The sequence below is a fragment of the Chanodichthys erythropterus genome, chromosome 22 (genome assembly GCF_024489055.1).
Source record: "Chanodichthys erythropterus isolate Z2021 chromosome 22, ASM2448905v1, whole genome shotgun sequence".
Taxonomy (NCBI): Eukaryota; Metazoa; Chordata; class Actinopteri; order Cypriniformes; family Xenocyprididae; genus Chanodichthys; species Chanodichthys erythropterus.
The window spans coordinates 7,098,794-7,118,756 of NC_090242.1; the positions used below are offsets into that span (position 1 = coordinate 7,098,794).

General features: G+C 36.2%; 1 protein-coding gene across 1 annotated transcript; it reads right to left on the bottom strand.

The window, feature by feature from the left end:
• Window positions 1-1,231: 1,231 nt before the first annotated feature.
• On the bottom strand, window positions 1,232-18,738 carry tmlhe (trimethyllysine hydroxylase, epsilon). The gene is made up of 8 exons (XM_067376159.1): window positions 18,400-18,738; window positions 18,118-18,262; window positions 15,609-15,785; window positions 9,313-9,592; window positions 7,606-7,725; window positions 5,399-5,635; window positions 2,771-2,909; window positions 1,232-2,387 (listed from the first exon to the last, which is right to left on the bottom strand). Exons 2-8 carry the CDS (start codon window positions 18,254-18,256, stop codon window positions 2,256-2,258), a joined length of 1,224 nt encoding a protein of 407 aa, XP_067232260.1. The 5' UTR covers window positions 18,257-18,262; window positions 18,400-18,738; the 3' UTR covers window positions 1,232-2,255.
• Window positions 18,739-19,963: the final 1,225 nt, after the last annotated feature.

Consider the following 19,963-nt stretch of genomic DNA (forward strand, 5'->3'; position numbering starts at 1 on the left):
ATCATAAACATACTCCACGGCTCCGGGGGGTTACTTAATAAAGGCCTTCTGACCCTAATATCCATATTTAACAAGTTATGAAGTAAAATATCTAGCTTCCGCCAGACCAACTTCCGTTTTCCGTTGAACAGAAACGATCACATAAAATAATTTTAAATTATCGTACAGAAAAACGATAGACTAAACTCATAACTGATCAAAAGTAGTTTTTTGATATTAATAGATTTTCACTAACAATATTTTGTGGGCACAGATCAGACATTCTTAATTTTCATTTTTAAATACACAGACATACAGAACCAGCATATAAATCTCAACAATGGTGACACTTCATACCGCAATGCATGCTGGGAGGCATGGGTTTTATACTATGGTGGCTCCCAGGATGCATTGCGTCATGAAGTCACAATTGTTGAGATTTATATGCTGATTCTTGATTCTGTGTGTCTGTGTATCTAAACAAAAAAAAACTTACAATGCATTTAAAAATCAAAACTGTCTGATCTGTGCCAACAAAATAATATTGGTGAAAATCTATCAATATCAAATAACTACTTTTGGTCAGTTAAAAGATTAAGCAATCAGTTTTTTTACAATAATTAAAACTTTATCATCTGATCGTCTTTGTTTATAGTCCTCTTTGCAACAAATTATTTATTTGCAACAAAAACCACAAACTGACATAAAAGTGTTAAACTGGCCAACTAAAGGAAACACTTACCACCATAACGGTGACCAAATATTTTCAATAAAACATCAACTTCTAATCCTCTGTTAAGTTCTGTAGACAAATGACAGAAATAAAGTCAGTCTGGTTTGTAATAAGAGAGATTTAATGTCTTTTCAGTTTATTTAAGGCAGTGGCTTGAAAGCAAGTTGAAGTTCTTGTGTTTCTCTTTCCTTCAGTGATTCTGCCTGTAAACATCAGGGGTCTTCAATGTTGGCAAAAAAATAAAAAAAATAAAGAGTTCTTAATTATTCTTTGCCATCTGTCTGATATTCAGATATTTGTGTTTAAATTTTACTTAATTGTATGTGCTATTCACAGCTACTCATTTTAAATGTTTTAAGATTTAATTTGATTAAGTCTAACTCAATTCTTATTTGTTGAATTTAATTAATAATATTGCTTGTAATCTGCTGCCACAATTTTATTGAGTAGATATAGTGTATTACTTTGTTTAGTGTTTACAACCTTGTCTAAACTAAACCAAATTGACTTTAAATCAAAAACCAGTGAGACTACAAAGTCAACAAGACAAAAATACAAGGAATTAAATTTATTTTCTAGAGGTAACATTGGTATTTTTGTGCGTACATTCATTTGAGATCATTTTATATAGGCTACAGGGTGTTAAAATGCTACAAATTAAAAAGATGCATATAACATGAATTAGATTATTGCAGAATTTATATTTAAACTTTGTGAGATTGTTGCCATTATCCCAAACATGCATTCTCATATCACTGTTAAGGCACAAACCCATAGGATTACCCTGCATTTACAAAAGACATTTCTATGATTCAGAAGATTCTGTGCAGTATGAAATATTGACAGCTAGTGGTTGAAATGGGTACTGCAGTCCAAATTCAAAATATTGCAGAGTTGTTTTTCCCGCCCTCTCTTCCTCAAGACTCAATGCTCACACGGGTTGCCAGATTGAGGAGAGACGCAACAGGAACGAGAGCAAATGACAATGGAAAGCGACAAGCTAATATATCTATGTTTTAAAATGTCTTTGGCCACAGACTTTTTAGATTGATTTAGAGGATTTCTAGGTCTTGTCTTATACATTTTTAGGTCTGGCTTTCATAGCTGCATTACGCAGTGTTTTCCGCCAAATGGCAACCCACGGTGCTGAAATACTATTGGGTAAATTGGCAGTGGGCTGGATCACACAGACCAAAACAGAAACAGACATTCCCAAATGGAACGCACATCACATTTCAAAAGTGGGATAACTGGCTGTAGCATTGTTCTTCTGAGAAACAAGTTCCTAAATCTCTACAAACATATTATATTTTAAAATAATTATGCTACATACAGCTCCTTTGATTACTACTATCTGGTTTTCTGTGGAAAGAAAGCATTTTGGATTTTCATCTACTACAAAAAAAAAAACCCTTTTAATTAAAATAGTAAAATTTGAGCCACGTGAATAATTTCAAAGAGCAACACTGTTGTGATCCTGATGTAAGCTGTAAATCAGGTGTCCTCTCCCATCCTAACGCTGAATGATGGCGTAGCGCTGTCCTCAGGCGCGGAGCCCCAGAGAGCGAGCGGTGTTCAGCACATCATCACGTGTCAGATAACAGCCGCACAGCTGCCGCAGGCCGGTGAACGACTCTCTGCCATGCAGAACGCGCCAGTTATCAATGAACAGGACCTTAGAGAAAACAACAGTAGGTGTGTTTACATCAATGTGGATAAATCCAATATTGCTATTCAATTCACATATTAATTTACATCTGCATTAACATATATTTTGAACAAAATTCCTAAACTGCCTGTGAAAGCTACTGTTGCTATGATGACGCAGTCAGTAAGGCTTTCTTTTAAGCAAATATTGACTCTTCTCCACTGATTAGCAGTGCATTAGATGTACATAAACATTTGCACCAGTCCACTGCACATGTGTGCAAGGCATTTTTGAATCTGACTGAGAAAGAAGTCAGATTCAAAGCTTTACATTGCTAAAATGTTCCCATTAAGCTAGTTATTTCTGATCTACACCACCCTCAGGTGAATTGATTAAGGCGTAGTTGGTACCTTTCCTGGTTTGAGTTTGACCCACAGCTCATTCTCTGGTCTCCTCAGTTCTGTGCTCAGCTGCCTGTGAGCCGAGTACCAGCGCCGCACCACATCATGAGGGACTGTGTTAATAACAGAACGGTCATAGTTATTATACCTGCAAAACAAGAGAACACAACTCTAATAAACACGTAAAGCTTATGCTGCATTTCATAGAGTTTTGAAAAACATCATTAGGAATCAAATTTACCTTGATCATTTTAAGGGTTAGATCACCCAAAAATGAAAATTCTTACATTAATTACTCACCCTCATGCCGTTCCACACCCATAAGACCTTCGTTAATCTTCAGAGACACAAATTAAGATATTTTTGATGAAATCCGATGGATCAGTGAGGCCTTCATAGGGACATTAATGACATTTCCTCTCTCAAGATCCATAAAGGTACTAAAAACATTTAAATCAGTTCATGTGAGTACAGTGATACAATATTAATATTATAAAGCGACAAAAAACAAAACAAAATAATGACTTATTTAGTGATGGCCGATTTCAAAACACTGCTTCAGGAAGCTTCGGAGCACAAATTAATCAGCGTATTGAATCATGATTCGGATCGCGTGTCAAACCGCCAAACTGCTGAAATCACATGACTTTGGCGCTCCGAACCGCTGATTCGACACACTGATTCATAACGCTCCGAAGCTTCCTGAAGCAGTGTTTTGAAATCAGCCATCACTAAATAAGTCGTTATTTTATTTTTTTGGTGCACGCTTTATAATATTAATATTGAACCACTGTACTCACATGAACTGATTTTAATATGTTTTTAGTACATTTATGGATCTTGAGAGAGGAAATGTCATTGCTCGATATGCAGGCTTCACAGAGTCAACGGATTTCAACTAAAATATCTTAATTTGTGTTCCGAAGATTAACGAAGGTCTTACAGGTGTGGAACGACATGAGGGTGAGTAATAAATGACAGAATTCTTGGGTGAACTAACCCGTTAAGAAAAAAGCTTGATGTACTGACATACTGTAACTTCACTAAATCCAAAAAGTCGTCAAAAAATGTCAACTATATTATCACCCAGCAATATATTAAAGGGTTCATGAATTGAGAAATCAACTTTTCCTTGAGCTTTTGATATATATAAGAGGTTGTCATACTATAAGCAAATCCTGTAAGTTTCAGAACTGAAAACCTCCTTGTTAGTCCAACAACACTTTTATTGACACCAGGCCCACCAAACGATTGATTGTGTGTTTATCACTGACTGAGTTCTGGACGTGCACCAAAACTCCCGTTTTATTTATTATTTCATGTGCTCAACAACATGTCTGTGATTGGCTGTTCATCTCTGCAACCTATCATGCCACGATCTAAATAAACCTAAATGTAATGTTATATAATCAACACTTTTCAGTTGGTTAACCTTGAGAGCTGTAATAGTAATAATGTGCTAGAAGTTTTCGAGAGAGTAATACTTAGCTATTTCATAGGCAAAGATGTTAGCCAATCACAGCAGTGGGCGTTTACACTGAAGTCTCACAGCAGACACGCCCCTTAAAACAGAGCGTTCAAATCAGAGGGCTAAAATCAGGGTAGGAAAAATGCCTTTTATTCCTAAATTATGAAATACTTTGATGTAAATAGCATATTAACCTTATAAGTGCACCCCAAGAAACATTATAAAACTATAAAACAACACAGTTCATGACCCCTTTAAAAGTTAGATATATAGTACATCCTACTTTATGTTACGTTCACCGTCTCGTCCAGGTTGTTTGACTGTCACGTGTTCCTTTGTGTTTTGCTCCCGCCACTCATTATTCACCATGGACACTGATTTCATCCCCAGCTGTTTCTAGTTAGTGTGTGTACTTAAGTTCCTCCCTGTCTTCAGTCTAGCATCCGGTATTGTTGTATGTTACGTGTTTCTACGTGTATCCTTACTGCTTTATGTAATTAAACTACGTTATTGTTCCTACTCCTGTCTTCCTCGTCTTCTCTGGGGATACCACCGTAACACTTTACACAAATACATACAGTGCACTCACAAAAATCAATGTATTCCATACTTTATTAAATACAAATGACATGATGAAAATTGTAGTTAACACAATTTTAATGTAATGTAACCTTAAATTTACATTAAAAATGTTAATTAATCAGACTGGTAATATATAAAATGGTAATATAATCAGACTACTTTTAGATTACTTTTGACCTAACTTGTTTATAACATTGATTTGAATAGTATAATCTTGTATCTTATTGATAAAAAATACAAAGAGAGAAAAAAATATTCCATTCTTTGTTATCAACATAATAAAGCATGAACTATTACATTGCATCAGGGTTTCCCTAACTAGGGTTTGGGAAGGAACTGCAGGGTGTTCATAAATTTATGAAAAGCTAATAATAAAATCATGAAAAGTTTGAATATAAGAAATAAATATTTTGAAAAAAGCTAATCTGCTGAATGCGACTAAGTCATGAAGATATTAAGATATTGTAATGATTAAATCATGATTTTATGTAAAGCTGTGAAAAGTGTTATACAAATAAACTTGATAAGATCATCTCAAGAAAGCATTTTTCAAAGAAGACAGAGTACAACATAAACATATGTCTTACCGAATCATGTAAACCTCGTTGTTCCACGGATAAACATTGAGCACGGGGCCGATGCCGATCATGTGGTTGCGATGCTCGCTTAGGTTCTCGACGTACTCGTGCTTGATTGGCACATGGGAAAGCAGCTCGAAGTTCTCGGGCATTCGCTGGAGGACCGTGTCAGCCGCGTGGAAGCCGTCCACCAGCAGAGTTCTGCCACCCGTACCTTCATGTCTCAGACAGTGAAACACCTGGATGCTTATGGAGCAAAATAAGCCATAAAACATTACAATGTACATTTGACTTATGACACTCAAATAAAATAACTATTTCTGTCAACTGATCACCTAAACATAAAGGCAATGTCTGTAATAAATCATAGATATCAACAATAAAATTTATTAATAATATTTTATAATTATGTACATGTCTTATATTTTCTCTGACATATTACTCAAGCAAGGCTCTAGACTGTGACTGAATGGTTGCATTATGCCTTTTTTCATGCTTGGTGGCTAAACTTTGTTACAGGTTGCACTGGTGCTTCTGCCAATTTGTTAAACTGATAAGCGCTGACATTTCTGTTCCACACACATCCTGAAAAGGGAAGCACGTCCTGATATCGCTGAGTTAGATGCGTTCCTGGGTCAACATATTTTGTTGATCCTGGAACAACATTCTAAGCTGAAAAATTAGTCTTAACCCTATTCCTACCCCTAAACCTAACTCTACCCATAAGTTATCCCAAAAATCAGAGGGAAATGATAGATGAATAACACTGATATAGAAGCACCAATTCATGACTTAAGCCTAAACTTGACATAATCTGTAAACTTGTCCCTCAAATCGGATTGGTTGATTTGAATGTTGTTCCAGGATCAACAAAAATGTTGACCCAGGAACATGATGAACTCAGCAACATCAGGTTATGCAAAAGGGAAGCCAAAGCATTTCAATTGCCCCCTGGTGGCTGGCTGCAGTATAGCTCATAAACCCCGCCCTCTCCATGTAATCGAATGGGACACGAGCCAAACTAAAAAAAATACACTTTCCAAAGACGGTTTCTGTCATTTTACATTGGTCTTGTCACTCTGACTGTTCTAGTGTTCATTTTTCCAGTAAGTTTGGTTTTAGTTAGTTATTAGATGCTATAAAAATGGGGTGTAACCTTTTGATTGACAGCTGTGCTTGGCTGTGATATGGCTTCATTTGTCTATAGTGGAAGGAATTGGACAGTGGAAACTTTTTTTTTACAGTTTATGTTTCTGTTGTGTATGAGAACCATTAAACAAATGCAAAAAAAAGCTTAACAACACTATCTGTTTGAGCTGCGCCGCATGGACCATTTATCAGCTCGGCCCAAAATACAGTGCAACGTGAGCTTAAAGAGTTAGTTCACCAAAAATTACACCATGATTTACTCACCCTCAAGCCATCCTAGGTGTATATGACTTTCTTCTTTCAGACAAACACAATCAGAGTTATATTTAAAAATATACTGTCTTCTCCAAGCTTTATAATTGCAGTGAATGGGGCTCGAGATTTTGAAGCCCAAAAAAGCACATCCATCCATCATAAAAGTAATCCATACGACTCCAGAGAGTTAATAAAGGCCTTCTCAAGTGAAGTGATGGGTTTTTGTAAGAAAAATATTCATATTTAAAACTTTATAAGGCCTTTATCAACCCCCTGAAGCTGTATGGATTACTCTAATAATGGATGGATGCACTTTTTTGGGCTTTAAATTTTTTTTGCATTTGTACTAATAGTAAATACAACACAGGTTTAGGCCATTATAACAAATATCATATTAGGAACCATATAAGACTTGGTGGCACCGCTGCCACTGATCTCAAATGTTCGAGCCTTGCTTAAGCATGAATCGCGATAACATATAAAGTCAATGATTTATGGAAAATGAAACACTAGGATAAGCTACTATTAAATACTGTTGATTCCTGTTGCAATAATGTTGCAATTCTTCAGAGACTGGAAGTCTCAATATTCAGTTTTATAACCGAGTATGAAAGTGTGAACATCAGTAAAGAAATCTCTGAACTGCAATCTAAGGTTACTTCAGTGGTCATCGTTTACACTAAGCTCTTATAATAGAACAGAGAGAATGTGACTTTGATTCCTGCTGATCGACTGAACATGCACTAAGGAAACTCAATCTGACAGACAGGTGTTTAGCCTAATTAAAGGCCAACTCCGGTTTTCCAGTTTACCCGCAGGGTTCTTGAAAGTATGACGTGTCGGTGTGGCGGTCCAGAGCCAGCTTTGTGTAGGCTGTATCTCCACGAGAGAAATCTGAAGTGAAGTTCCACATCCGCCCATACATGGTCTCTCTGGAAACAAAGAATTGCCTCAATTAAGTCATTTTTATTAGAATAAATATTTGTCTAAATGTAACACTGAAACTGATAAGGGATTGGTGCTCCTGAACGTCATTCTGTCAGACAAGTGGTTGAACAATGGATGGAGAGAACTTAAAATACCCATATTATGCATTTTTACAAAGTTCATAAATTTTGTATTTTGTATTTTGCTAAATGTACATAATTTACAGTTAAAAAAAAGACACTATTATTTCATACTGTGAATTGCTGCAGCACCTCTTTTCACCCTTTGCCTGAAACTGTTTTAGTTCCTGTCTCTTTAATACGGAGCCCCGCACATGACATGCAGAAAAAAAAAAAAAGTAAATCGTGCACACAATTTACAAATTGTTCCCTCGATTTCCTAATTTGTGCACGTGATTTATTATTTAATTCCCTCGATTTTCTATTTTATTCACTCGTTTTACTATTTCATTCCTTAAATTTCCTAATTAATTCCCTCAATTTGCTTTACAGTGTGCACGATTTACTAATTCTTTCCCTCAATTTACTATTTAATTCCCTCAATTTGGTAAATTGTGCGCACAATTTATAAATAGAGTGAAAGAATGAATAAATCATGTGCACAATTTATAAATCGAGCGAAAAAATGTGTAAATCGTGCACACGATTTAGCCTATTATTTTTTTCCTGCATGTCATGTGTACTTTACTCCGTACTTTAAAACCAAATATATCCAAATATATTATAATATCCAAAATGCCCAGTCTGCTCTGATTGGTCAGCTGGCCCAGTTTGTTGTGATTGGTCTACCACTAATGCCCTTTATCATTTTCAGGTTTCAGGTCTCAAGGCTTCATGAGCTGCTGTAAACAGTCTTAAATGTAGCAGGGGTTAGTATCAGGGATCGTATTTGATTTGTGATCCATACGGACCAGGCCCTACTGTTCAGCACACATGTGTTTCGCGGAAAAATTGCTGAAAGTTTCACCATCAGTTCTGAAATTGATTCCTCTTTAACATCTCCATGCGCTTAAATGGTCACACACAAAATTATGTCAAAATACCCATCTTGGCACATATTCTCGTAGACACAGTCAGTTGTGTCTTAAGGAGTGCTGTCAAAATTAACGCATTAACACATGCAATCAATTTTTTTCAGTTTAACACGTAAAAAATATTTAACGCAGTAGCATCTGTTTTTTTTCTGTCATCCTTTAGCTAGCGTTACATAATATGATCACGCTATCATTTATTAAAGTGCTATTAAACCATTTAAGTGCGATAAGACACAAAAAATAACTTAATTCTGTACTGGCATGCTGTCTGTGAATCTCCTTTCTGTGGCATGCACGACTCATGCACAGAAAGCCGCTTAGCACAAATCGTCAGAACACCTGACCGCAACCGAGTTCTCTCACTTGAACAGACAAAAACATATAAAAGTATGCTTTGTCGAGTAAGCACAGTCTTAAATGAGTAAAATAAAGTCTTAAATGACCACAAAAAGTGTTGGATGACATGAGGGTAAATAAATGATGACAGATGATCTATTTGCTGGATTTAATGGAGGCATTTTGGAACAGTAGGCCTGACCTGATGAGGCTCACTCTTTGAGTCGCTGTTTCTGTAGCTTCTAGGGTTGGTGGGACCCCTTCGACAAAGGCGATTCCATAAAGCAGGAAGTTGTTGAGGAAGTTCTTCAGCTCCTCGTCGCAGCTCATGAACTTGTCCCAACTGGCAGCAGGCACCTCTGCACTGGAGTAGATATCTGCGTTCCACAGGATACGAGGTTGCATGGCACTTTTCTTCTGGCCCTCATAGCTGTTCTGGGCCAGCCATGTTAGGTTGTACCGTGTCACATGACCATCAGGCCCTGGAGGTGATCACAAACACGACTTCATTAGAAGATAACATATCAGTCAAGATTTCATCAGTGTTTATCAAAGGAAAACATTACTAGTGCACTGATATGTCCATCAAGGTATCTGGACCTTTAGAAGAATATTTGGAAGTTGAGCTTGACAAACATAAACTTACACTTGCTCCAATTTGTCATTTATGTTTTTTAACCACAAATGCTCATCTTGCACTGCTCTGCGATGTGCCACGCATTACGTAATCATGTTGGAAAGTTTCAGTAGTATATCCAACAGCTGTGAACTGAGATTGCTTACTAACCTTTCCTATGTAAAGTTAAATCCAGTTTTACAACCTCATCACCATGATAACACAACAAAGCACTATAAACCCTGAACTGTAACTGTACAAATGATGATTTAAGCAGCTTTACAACACAAATTAAACACAGGCTTTCACAGAAGAATTCATGTTAAGTGCTTTTATGAAATGTCCACCTCATCATTTCTGCTTTCTCCAAAAATTAAGCTTAACTTTTATTGTATCTGACTGCAAATTAAAAAAAAATGATGCCTTCATAATTCCAGTCTTTTAAAGGGACAGGTCTAAAAAGAGACAAAAGAAGATATTTTGAAGAATGCTGGTATTCAAATAGTTGACGGTAGCCACTGACTTCCATAGTAGGAAAAAAATAAATTCCATTTAGGCCAAATTATTACAACAACATTCTTTAAAATATCTTCTTTTGTGTTCAACAGAAGAAAGAAACTCATACAGGTGTGAAACAACTTGAGGGTGAGTAAATGTGAACCAACCCTTTAACATGGATTTCAAAAGGCTTTAAATCAACATACGACTGCAAAATATAGATGTTACTAGCCAGAAAGACCTGACACTACCTAAGTCTCTCTAGGGATGGAAAATTGCAAAATAATCATTATTCTAACAATTTAATCATTATCCTTAGAGTTTACACACTGTCTTACTAATATACTGAAAAACAATCATTTAAATTAGTCAATGAACCTGCATATTATGTAACTAGATAATATTTATCATGAGTACATTGATTGTAAAGGTTTCAGCTTTGACTTTCTAACTGGGGACTTTAAAGGGATCATTCTCCCAAAAATCAGAATTCTCTCATCATTTACTCCCTCTCATGTCATTTTAAACTGGTGAACGTACAAAATAAGATTTGGAATAATGTTAGTAACCAAACAGAATTGGTGCCCAATGACTTTGATCGTATGAACAAAAGAAGCAGAGACATTTCTTAACATATGTTAATGTTCCACAAAAGAAAGAAAGTAATGCAGGTTTGGAACAACAGTTATTGTCATTTTTGGGTGAACTGTCTCTTTAAAGCCCTGTTTGGACTGGACTGTTTTTCTAAACGAATTCTTATCACCCGATGACTGTGATTTTATTTACCGATTTGGACAGGTCGAACATCTCTGTGTTTATTACTGAGGCGGAAGTGTGTGTTTTCTAGATGTGGGCATTACAGATGGTCATGTGCTGTGATTGCACACATCACATATGGCGTATGTGTCTTTTAAATGCTCACATTAAAATAACCCCCTCTTGTAAACTCAGAGATGTGGATTGGGAAGGGAATTAAATGACCACACGACCTTGTTTTTACTGACCAGTGGGTAATTCGGCTGGGAATTTTTACACAGGTGGAAGGGAGAAAAACACTGACATTCTGCATTCGGATGGCAATAAAAATCACCAACCAACCCCTGTAATTGCTGAAAATACCTTATGTCCCAATGAGAAACAATTACTGTCCAAATAGGGATTATGACTGGGTCTGGAAAAAGTGGTCTTTACACGACAGGTGGTAAAACAAAAGCTCAGGAGAAAAGGAAAGTAATTTCAGAGGTAAAGATTATGAAGACAATCCTTTTGAACTGAATTTTGTGCACAGTAATATTACTACAATATTAATGTAGCCTATTAAGTAAGCAAAAATGAGCCCTCACAATACTGATAAAAAGCTAATGTTGGGATACATAGTATTAGGTATGTTCATGCGTCATTAAACATTTAACCAGTTGACTGACAATCTTGGACCAAAGTATCACAGACACACAAGTCATGAGAAAGTGTTGAAAGCTGTTACTATGTAACTGAGTGTAATAATGCAACGCTGTCCTTAAAGGAGATCTCACAGATGGTCTGTCTGCGGAGTTTCGTAAGAGTCAAAGTTCTGTCTGTCTTTCTCACAGAGCCTTATCTTTACTTAGGAAAGAGATATCCATCTTTGTTTTGGAAGAGTGTTAAACTTATCTTAGCACAGCAAGACCACAAATCTCTGAGGAGAGGATGGAAATCTGAAGACACAGCTCAAGTTGGTTTATCTTCCTCTCTATCCCAATATGAAGAAATCTTGCGTAAAACAGTGCACATTATGTAAAGGTGACATTTTTAATCCAATTTTGTTTTGTTTTGAAAACCAGGATGTTTACCAGGAGATGAGGGACAGGGACTAAATAAATGTGTAACAAAAACCAATGAGACAAAAATTGGTTATCTTAACACTAGAACTACCAAGGCAGTCATTTTGACCGTTTTAAAGATTTGCAATGTAATAACTTTGTTGAAATAAAACCCATATATCTACAGTTCCATGACTTTTCTTAAATTAATGTAAATTTTATTTTAACATTGTTATTTTATTAAAATTACAAAACACAAAAGAGTTCTGAGTATTTCTACCTTGAATGGCCATAGCGGTCAATTTGACCGCACATATTACAGGCGTTGTAACTCCTCAGCGCTTTTTCCCGCCGTTAAAGATGTGCGTAGCTGTTGCAACCTTTTTCTGGCAGTTTTGTATGCTTTTGCTAAGCTAAAACTTTACGGCTTTACCGTCAAAATGGCAACAAGAAAGAAAATGACTCACTGACGTTTAATCCTTGCTTGAGAACATTGATGATGCACAGTCTGATGGAGGAGCAGAGAGCGATGTCTCTTGGTCTCTTGACAGTTCGTCTGACACTGATTCTGAGAGTGATTCAGAGATAATTCCGGGTCGTAAAAAAAGATTTTCTAGATTTCATTAGAGGCTGCATAAAATTGTTTCCGATTCGTGTGGTCCAAACACTTCCGATAATGCTAAAGCATCGTAAACTCCAAAAGTCATCAAATGTATTGAATAAAGACAGATGTAATCATTTCCAAAATTCACAATATGTTTTTATCTAACGAAATATTCTGCTTCATTTTATATTTGTTGACATTTTGACTTTCAAAAACAACATTTTAAGTGCGGTGAAAAACTTTGATCTCCAGCTTGCCGGATGCAAATTGCAGAAAGCAAATTGCGGCATGCACTTTTGTGGGAGGTCTAGTAGCTCTTACACAATAATATCACGAACATATTATATTATGTATGCTTAAATTACCCCACATTTTTCATAAAACATGACCATAGAAGCTTTGAAGTAAATACAACATGACAAAAATTACATTCACTGCTGTCTGGTATGAACAGTCAAAATGACCGCTATTGGCAGTTCTAGTAGTTATAGAATTCCGGTAGTGCTAGTGTTAAAAGGTGCCATCGAACATTTTTTTTTTTACAAGATGTAATATAAGTCTAAGGTGTCCCCTGAATGTGTCTGTGAAGTTTCAGCTCAAAATACCCCCATAGATTTTTTTTTTATTCATTTTTTTAACTGCCTATTTTGGGGAATCATTATAAATGAGCAGATTCAGGATGCGTCCCTTTTAAATGCTCACGCTCCCCACCCCCGGAGCTCGCACTTGCCTTAAACCAGTGGTTTCAAACTGCCGGCCCGCCCTCCCCCTCTACCCAGCCCGCAACTGATCTCAAAAATAAAACATAATCCGGCCCGCTAAATTATTATTATTCTTTAGTTGCTACCTGTCTGATATGCAAAGAAAAAGTCGCCGTTGTAAGGGGCATTCACATATCGCGTCACACAAGCGGCCGCATTCTTCTTTCCAATGCGCTTTCGCTCCAGTGGCGTCTGTCGTTGCTATGCAACCATGAGCCGCGCTCTCAACCGTGTCGCTTCTATTATGAGCGCACTTGCCTAATTTACAGTAAAAGCACTCGACTTTAAGTCACGAGCGTCGATTTAAACCACCGAAACGCGTCCGATGCAACCATTAAACGTTACCGATGCTCAAACGGCATCTTGTGACAAATGTATGAGCAGAAGCGCTGCAGGTGTCTGGCAAGAAACAGAAGAGAGTAACGTTACAAATGTATTCAGGGATTGTATTTGTACAGTAAAGTGTTGTTCAGTGCAAGATTTTAATGTTATTTAAGCTAACATAAAGAAAGGGAAAATACTTCCACTAAATGTTAAAAAACTAATAATGTTAAAAACTAATAATGTATATAACAATGAGAGTTTTATTTTTTTTTGCAAAATAAAGTTGAATCAGTGTGTGTGTATATATATATATATATATATATATATATATATATATATATATATATATATATATATATATATATATATATCAGTTTTTTGTTTATTTCTGACCCCTCCATGTCACGAGTGTTGCTGGTTTTCTTCCTAAAGTACTATTATTTTTTTTTGGAAACAGCTATAACGATGCAACCGTTAGTCCAATAGACTTGAAAACTGGCAAGCAGTGTCTTGGTCCAATGTGCCATGATTGTCTATGAGGACATTGACATATCTCAAAAAACATGGCCGCCATCGGCCAACAAAATTTGAGCGCCTATTAGACAAGGTTAACGGAGGCCGAATGGAACGAACCTAGGTGGGCATGGACTCATGGCTCATAAAGTATTTTGAAAGATATCGGCCACTAGATGGTGCTAACAAGATTTTATGCCCCTGTAATCACGTGGTGTTTCACACATACACACATTATTCATATAATTTGATAGATCTCCTTGTACAGAACAAATTTGTCCCAAGAACCACAGCGGTCAATCAAATCGCTCATTAAATATTTGCAATTATGTAATAAACCTATATACGTTTGCGAACTAGTCCTGGGTTTTTCACCTGATCGGAACGAAACCAGTGCAGTACAATTCTCTGGACTCTCTAGATCAATAATTATCAAAAAAGGTTGAACTTTACCCTTTGAATATCTATAACAGGGTCATTTAGAAAAGGGGTGTGGCAAAATATACTCAAAAGCCTATAAATCCTAAATGAAAACTCAGAACTTCAAGAAAATACGTGAGCACATGCAGCATATGACTCTAAAGAAGCATGCCAACTTTTATGAAGATTGTGGTGCTATAACTGATAAAAAGCTTTAAAAACAATATATATTTCCTATGGTAAAGTGCCTATATTGGCTGTAAATGTTCTTTTCCATCTATAATCTAAATGGTTACATGCTTGCTAAATAAAATACCTTTTTACGCATGTGCTTAAAGACCTTAAAGCACTTGAACCTCGATAATTGCTGCTCGCAGCTATATTGAATTGAAATCTTATTTTCTGTATCTGTTTTAGTTGTGATACAAAATGATCCTTCTAGATGCTTGGCAGTTCCACACATTTCAAGGTAACACTTTACAGTAAGATCACAGATCTCGCCCCCCCCATTGACTGCCATAGTAGAAAAAAAATCATACTATGGTAGTCAATGGGGGGCGAGATCTGCTTGGTTACAAACATTCGTCCAAATATCTTCCTTTGTGTTCAGCAGAACAAATAAATATATACAGGTCTGGAACAACTTTAGGGTGAGTTAATGATGACAATTTTAATTTTTGGGTGAACTAACCCTTTAAGCAATCTATATTTGTCAGTAAAGGATAAGATTATCAGTGAATAACAATGCTATCGTATACACATGAGCCACATGGGCTACTTATACAGTGTTTTTAGCTCTTTTTGGAGCTTGACAACATGAGGGAGAGTAAATAAAGACAGAATGTCCATTTATTTGGTGAACTATCCCTTTGTTCCCAGTTTCCAGGACACAGACTTCAACTAATTGATTGTGATTTTCAGCTGAAACGTTCCAGCCAGATTAAAGCATGGTTCTGCACTCACATGTCAAGAAGAGGTTGTGTTCGTCCACTCTGCTCTTTGAAGGCCTGATGTTCAGATCGATGCTGGCAGTGTCCAGGTTTCGCTGGTTGGTTTTTGAGTTGTAGCATGAAGCTGAGCGGCAGTGGTCTCTCAGCCAAACATAGTCAAAGTGCATTACGAGACCACCATACTTGAGCTCTGCAGAAATATAGAGCAATTAATTACACTTGATTACAACAGTTCATCTTTTTTTACTACCATTTATGATAGCATGAAGGAATGGTTGATTATGATTTCACTTTTTTTTTTAACTTTAGTAAGTGTGTAATGTTGCTGTTTGAGCGTAAACAACATCTGCAAAGTTACGACGCTCAAAGTTCAATGCAGAGGGACATATTTTCTTTTACAGAAATTGCAACAAACCATTTTACGCCGGACTGCTTCACAAACGAGGGTCAGTTCAACGCTGGATTTGCACAAAAGATGAACATGACGGCACATGCTAGTGGATGAGTTGAATCAACTCCACAGCAACTACATAAATTTATCCACTAATCATTCAGAAACATCCAGTTTCATTCTAAAAGTTGTAACTTCTTCCCGAGTCTCTCCATCAGTGTCGACTCCGGTTTGAACAATATAAGGCTGAACACCGTTACTGACAATCCTCATTTTAGCTGCGTGAGATTCTCCAGCTTTGTTGTTGTTGAGCTGTTAAAGCTCCGCCCTCTTCTGGAAAGGGGGCCGGGAGCAGCAGCTCATTTGCATTTAAAGGGACACACACAAAAACTGTGTGTTTTTGCTCACACCCAAATGGGGGAAATTTGACAAGCTATAATAAATGATCTGTGGGGTATTTTGAGCTGAAACTTCCCAGACACATTCTGGAGACACCAGAGACTTATATTACATCTTGTAAAAGGGGCATCATAGGTCACCTTTAATGTATGATGTTCAACAAATTCTATAATGGTGCAACACATAGTATTGTAAGTAAGATCTAGTATTGATAGGCTTATATATCAGCCAGGCTGATTAATCAACAGTTTTAGTGAATTTCAGATAATGTGTAAAACAACCATTAAATTGTATTATATAAATCAACATTATAGTGGCAATTGGTTGCCCTGTTTTCACAACATCGTTATCAGCCAATAAACTGAAAAATTTAACTTGCTTGACCACTAGTGTATAATGAAATATTATTTTCTGTATCTGATTATTTAGTTGAAATACAAAAATGATCCTTCTAGATGCTTGGCTGTTCAAGGTAACACTTTACAATAAGATCCCTTTAGTTAATATTAGTTTGTGCATTAACTATCACAATGAGCAAAACGTGTATCAGAATTTATTCATCTTTGTTAACGTTATTTAGTAAAAATACAAATGTTCATTGCTAGTTAATGTTATATAATATTAACAGATAATTTCAACATTCACAAAAGTTGTAGCTAACATTTATCAATTATCAATTCATGTTGAAACGATCTTATTTACGAGTTGAACGCACATGAATGCCAACAAAAAGTCGTAAATACAAGCGAGAAACCCCAAGGTAAAAAAAATAACTAATAGATATCATCATACTTCCCCAGCTGATTGATTAGATTAACAATTACAAACATTTTTTGTATTGCAAGTTTTCAAAAATGTTATGTTTAAATATGCAAATGATGCATTATCTAATTAAATATGCGCTAATTTGCATACATTTCTAGAACAAAAATCTGACAATCGGATGATGTCAAGTTCAAAATTCTCAATAAATTTTTTGGACATATTAAATTCAAAGGTTTTTACAGAGGGAATTTTGGATATCTCTTTTTATCACTCCATAAATCAGAAAATACTATCCACAGCCAGAAAAAAACAATTTTCACCATTTTTTTAGGAATAAAATGCTGTATAAAATCAGGCAAATTATATATCAACAAATCCTTCTGTAAAAAACCTTCAGAAAACAGACAGGAATAAAACTGTAAAGTCTGTAAAAAACACTTTATGAAAAGCCAAAAAGCGCAAAAAAAAGAAAGAAAAAACAGTGTTTTTGCCTGTAGTGTCTGATCTGTACGAGTTGGGTTGTGTCAGTGAGAAACATGGCGAAATAAAACAATAGTATTTAGCAGTGGCATTGCCGGGCTTTTTTATTTACAACAAAATAATCTAACTCCACTAGCACAAAATATAATAACATCGTAATAAAGCCTAATATGTAACGATAAAGTTTACACTGGCTTCATAAATTAATTAAAAACATTAAAAAGCAAAACACGTAATTTGTTCTTCATTTTCTAAAAGTAGAGTTTAAAAACCTAGCTGGATTTTTGTGTAGTTATCATTTACACACCTGACCTCATAAATACGACTTTCCAACTCTTAAATACGAACTTCCCAGGAGGACTATGCTTTTTTAAAGCATTTTTCATTGTTAGCTCAATGCATTTATATTATATAATTGTAAAGTGTTTCTTATTTCAAATGTGTCAATAACTGCATAAAAATGCAATGCAACTGTCTGGATCCTCACCTAAGCAGTCAGGCAGCAGCTGATAGTTGCATGCAGATGAATGGGCAGCAGTGTGCTGTGATCTGGCTCCCAAACACTCCAAACCTTGTTTCCAGTGAACATATCCACTCAGTCTGTTCAGCATTCGCATTAAGGGCATGGTGGCCTGCAAAACGCACGTGCACATAATGTATTAGTCAGAAACAAATGCATTCAACAATACCCTCACGCGTTTAATTCGGATAACAATACATATATTTATAATGTAACATCGCATATTAATGTCTGCATGAGTTGACTCACATGCGAGATGGATCCGGCACTTCAAGCTCTTTGTGAAGCTTCGGAGTGAACTTTAATTCACGGCTATTTCTCAAAAAGCCTTCATATATAATCGTTAACATTAATCATTAAACTTGAGCTTCACTCCCGCCATTGTGTCCGTCCGTAGCCTACGTGCGTTCAAGAAGTGAACACGCAAGCGCTCAAATCCTCCAGGTCTACTATGTTGAAGGCTTGCTTTTCAATATTCATGAGCCAGAGCTGTGCCATTGGAGGTTATACAGATCTACTTCACCATCATGTAATAAATATTAACAAGTTAAGCCTTCAGCAGAAGGTTAGCACCACAGCATCATCCTGTACGCAGATATTTTATTCTTTTGTTGCTTGATGACGCGTGAACGTCCCCTTTAAATAACGCGACGCTTCCTTAACTATGGGACATCGTCATTTATAAATGACGCGAAAAGATAAAATGCATTTAAAATACAATAATAATGTTCAACCAAAAGCAAAACCTTTTAGTAATTACATATGGCATCCCCTTCAGCTAATAAAATTTAAATCTATTTGCCATGTGCTTGACATTTTGGCAATAAGGAAGTGAAGGAGCACATGTTAGTCACATGCTGTCATGTGAGTTCATTTTAAGACTGGAAAATATATACAAATTCCATTTTTAAAAAATATCATTACATCCAAATACATTTTTGGTCTTTTTTAATGCACATTTTGTAAAAACATGAACTCAAAGATCAAAATAATACACGTGTCATGCATAAATGACAGTCATTTTAGGAGATAGATATTTTCTGTGTAGCTGCTGCACTTTTGTTCATTTCTGCCAGGCAGTATAATAGCCTTTTTTCCTGTGTTTTAGGGTGATGTTAGTAGGTTTTATAGAAGACAGAGAGGAAAAGCTGTGCCTTTTCCGGAAAGTATTGATGATAGTGACGGCAGTGCATCAGACAATGAGGTCGTGGTACATTATCCTATGTCAGTCTGGAATATGTGATCCATACTACAACCACTGCCTATTGGAGTCACTACACCGACACGCAGCAGGGATGCTCCAAAAATGATGAATAAACAGGTCAAAATGGAATTACATGTGAGGAAAAATAAAGTCTTGTTGATTTTCTCTTGTGCTACAATAATTGATTTGGAACTTAAATAAACAATGTTTTTAATGTTGTTTGAAACACTAAGATAGTTTCAGTACTTTCCAGGCAGTGAAGATGCATCTGAATTTGTGTCAAGTTTGACATTTTCACATGTGAGTTTCAAATGAAATATAGTAGCACAGAAAGAAATGTAATGTTAACCTTCATATTGTTACGGTACACAGGAGTCAGACACAGATGTAAACAGGTAACTAGTTTTATTGACACCAGTAGAGCAAGGAGCAGTGAACAGGTAAGCAGTGATGAATCAATAGATGAATGGATGAGTAGAATGGAGATAGTTACTGTCCTTTTCCTTTCAGATATGGATATCTGTGAACACGCTGGAGTTTGGAGATGGCTGGAGCACTCACACCCAGGAGACGAGGCACACAGAGGGAAGGAAACACGCTGGAGACAGG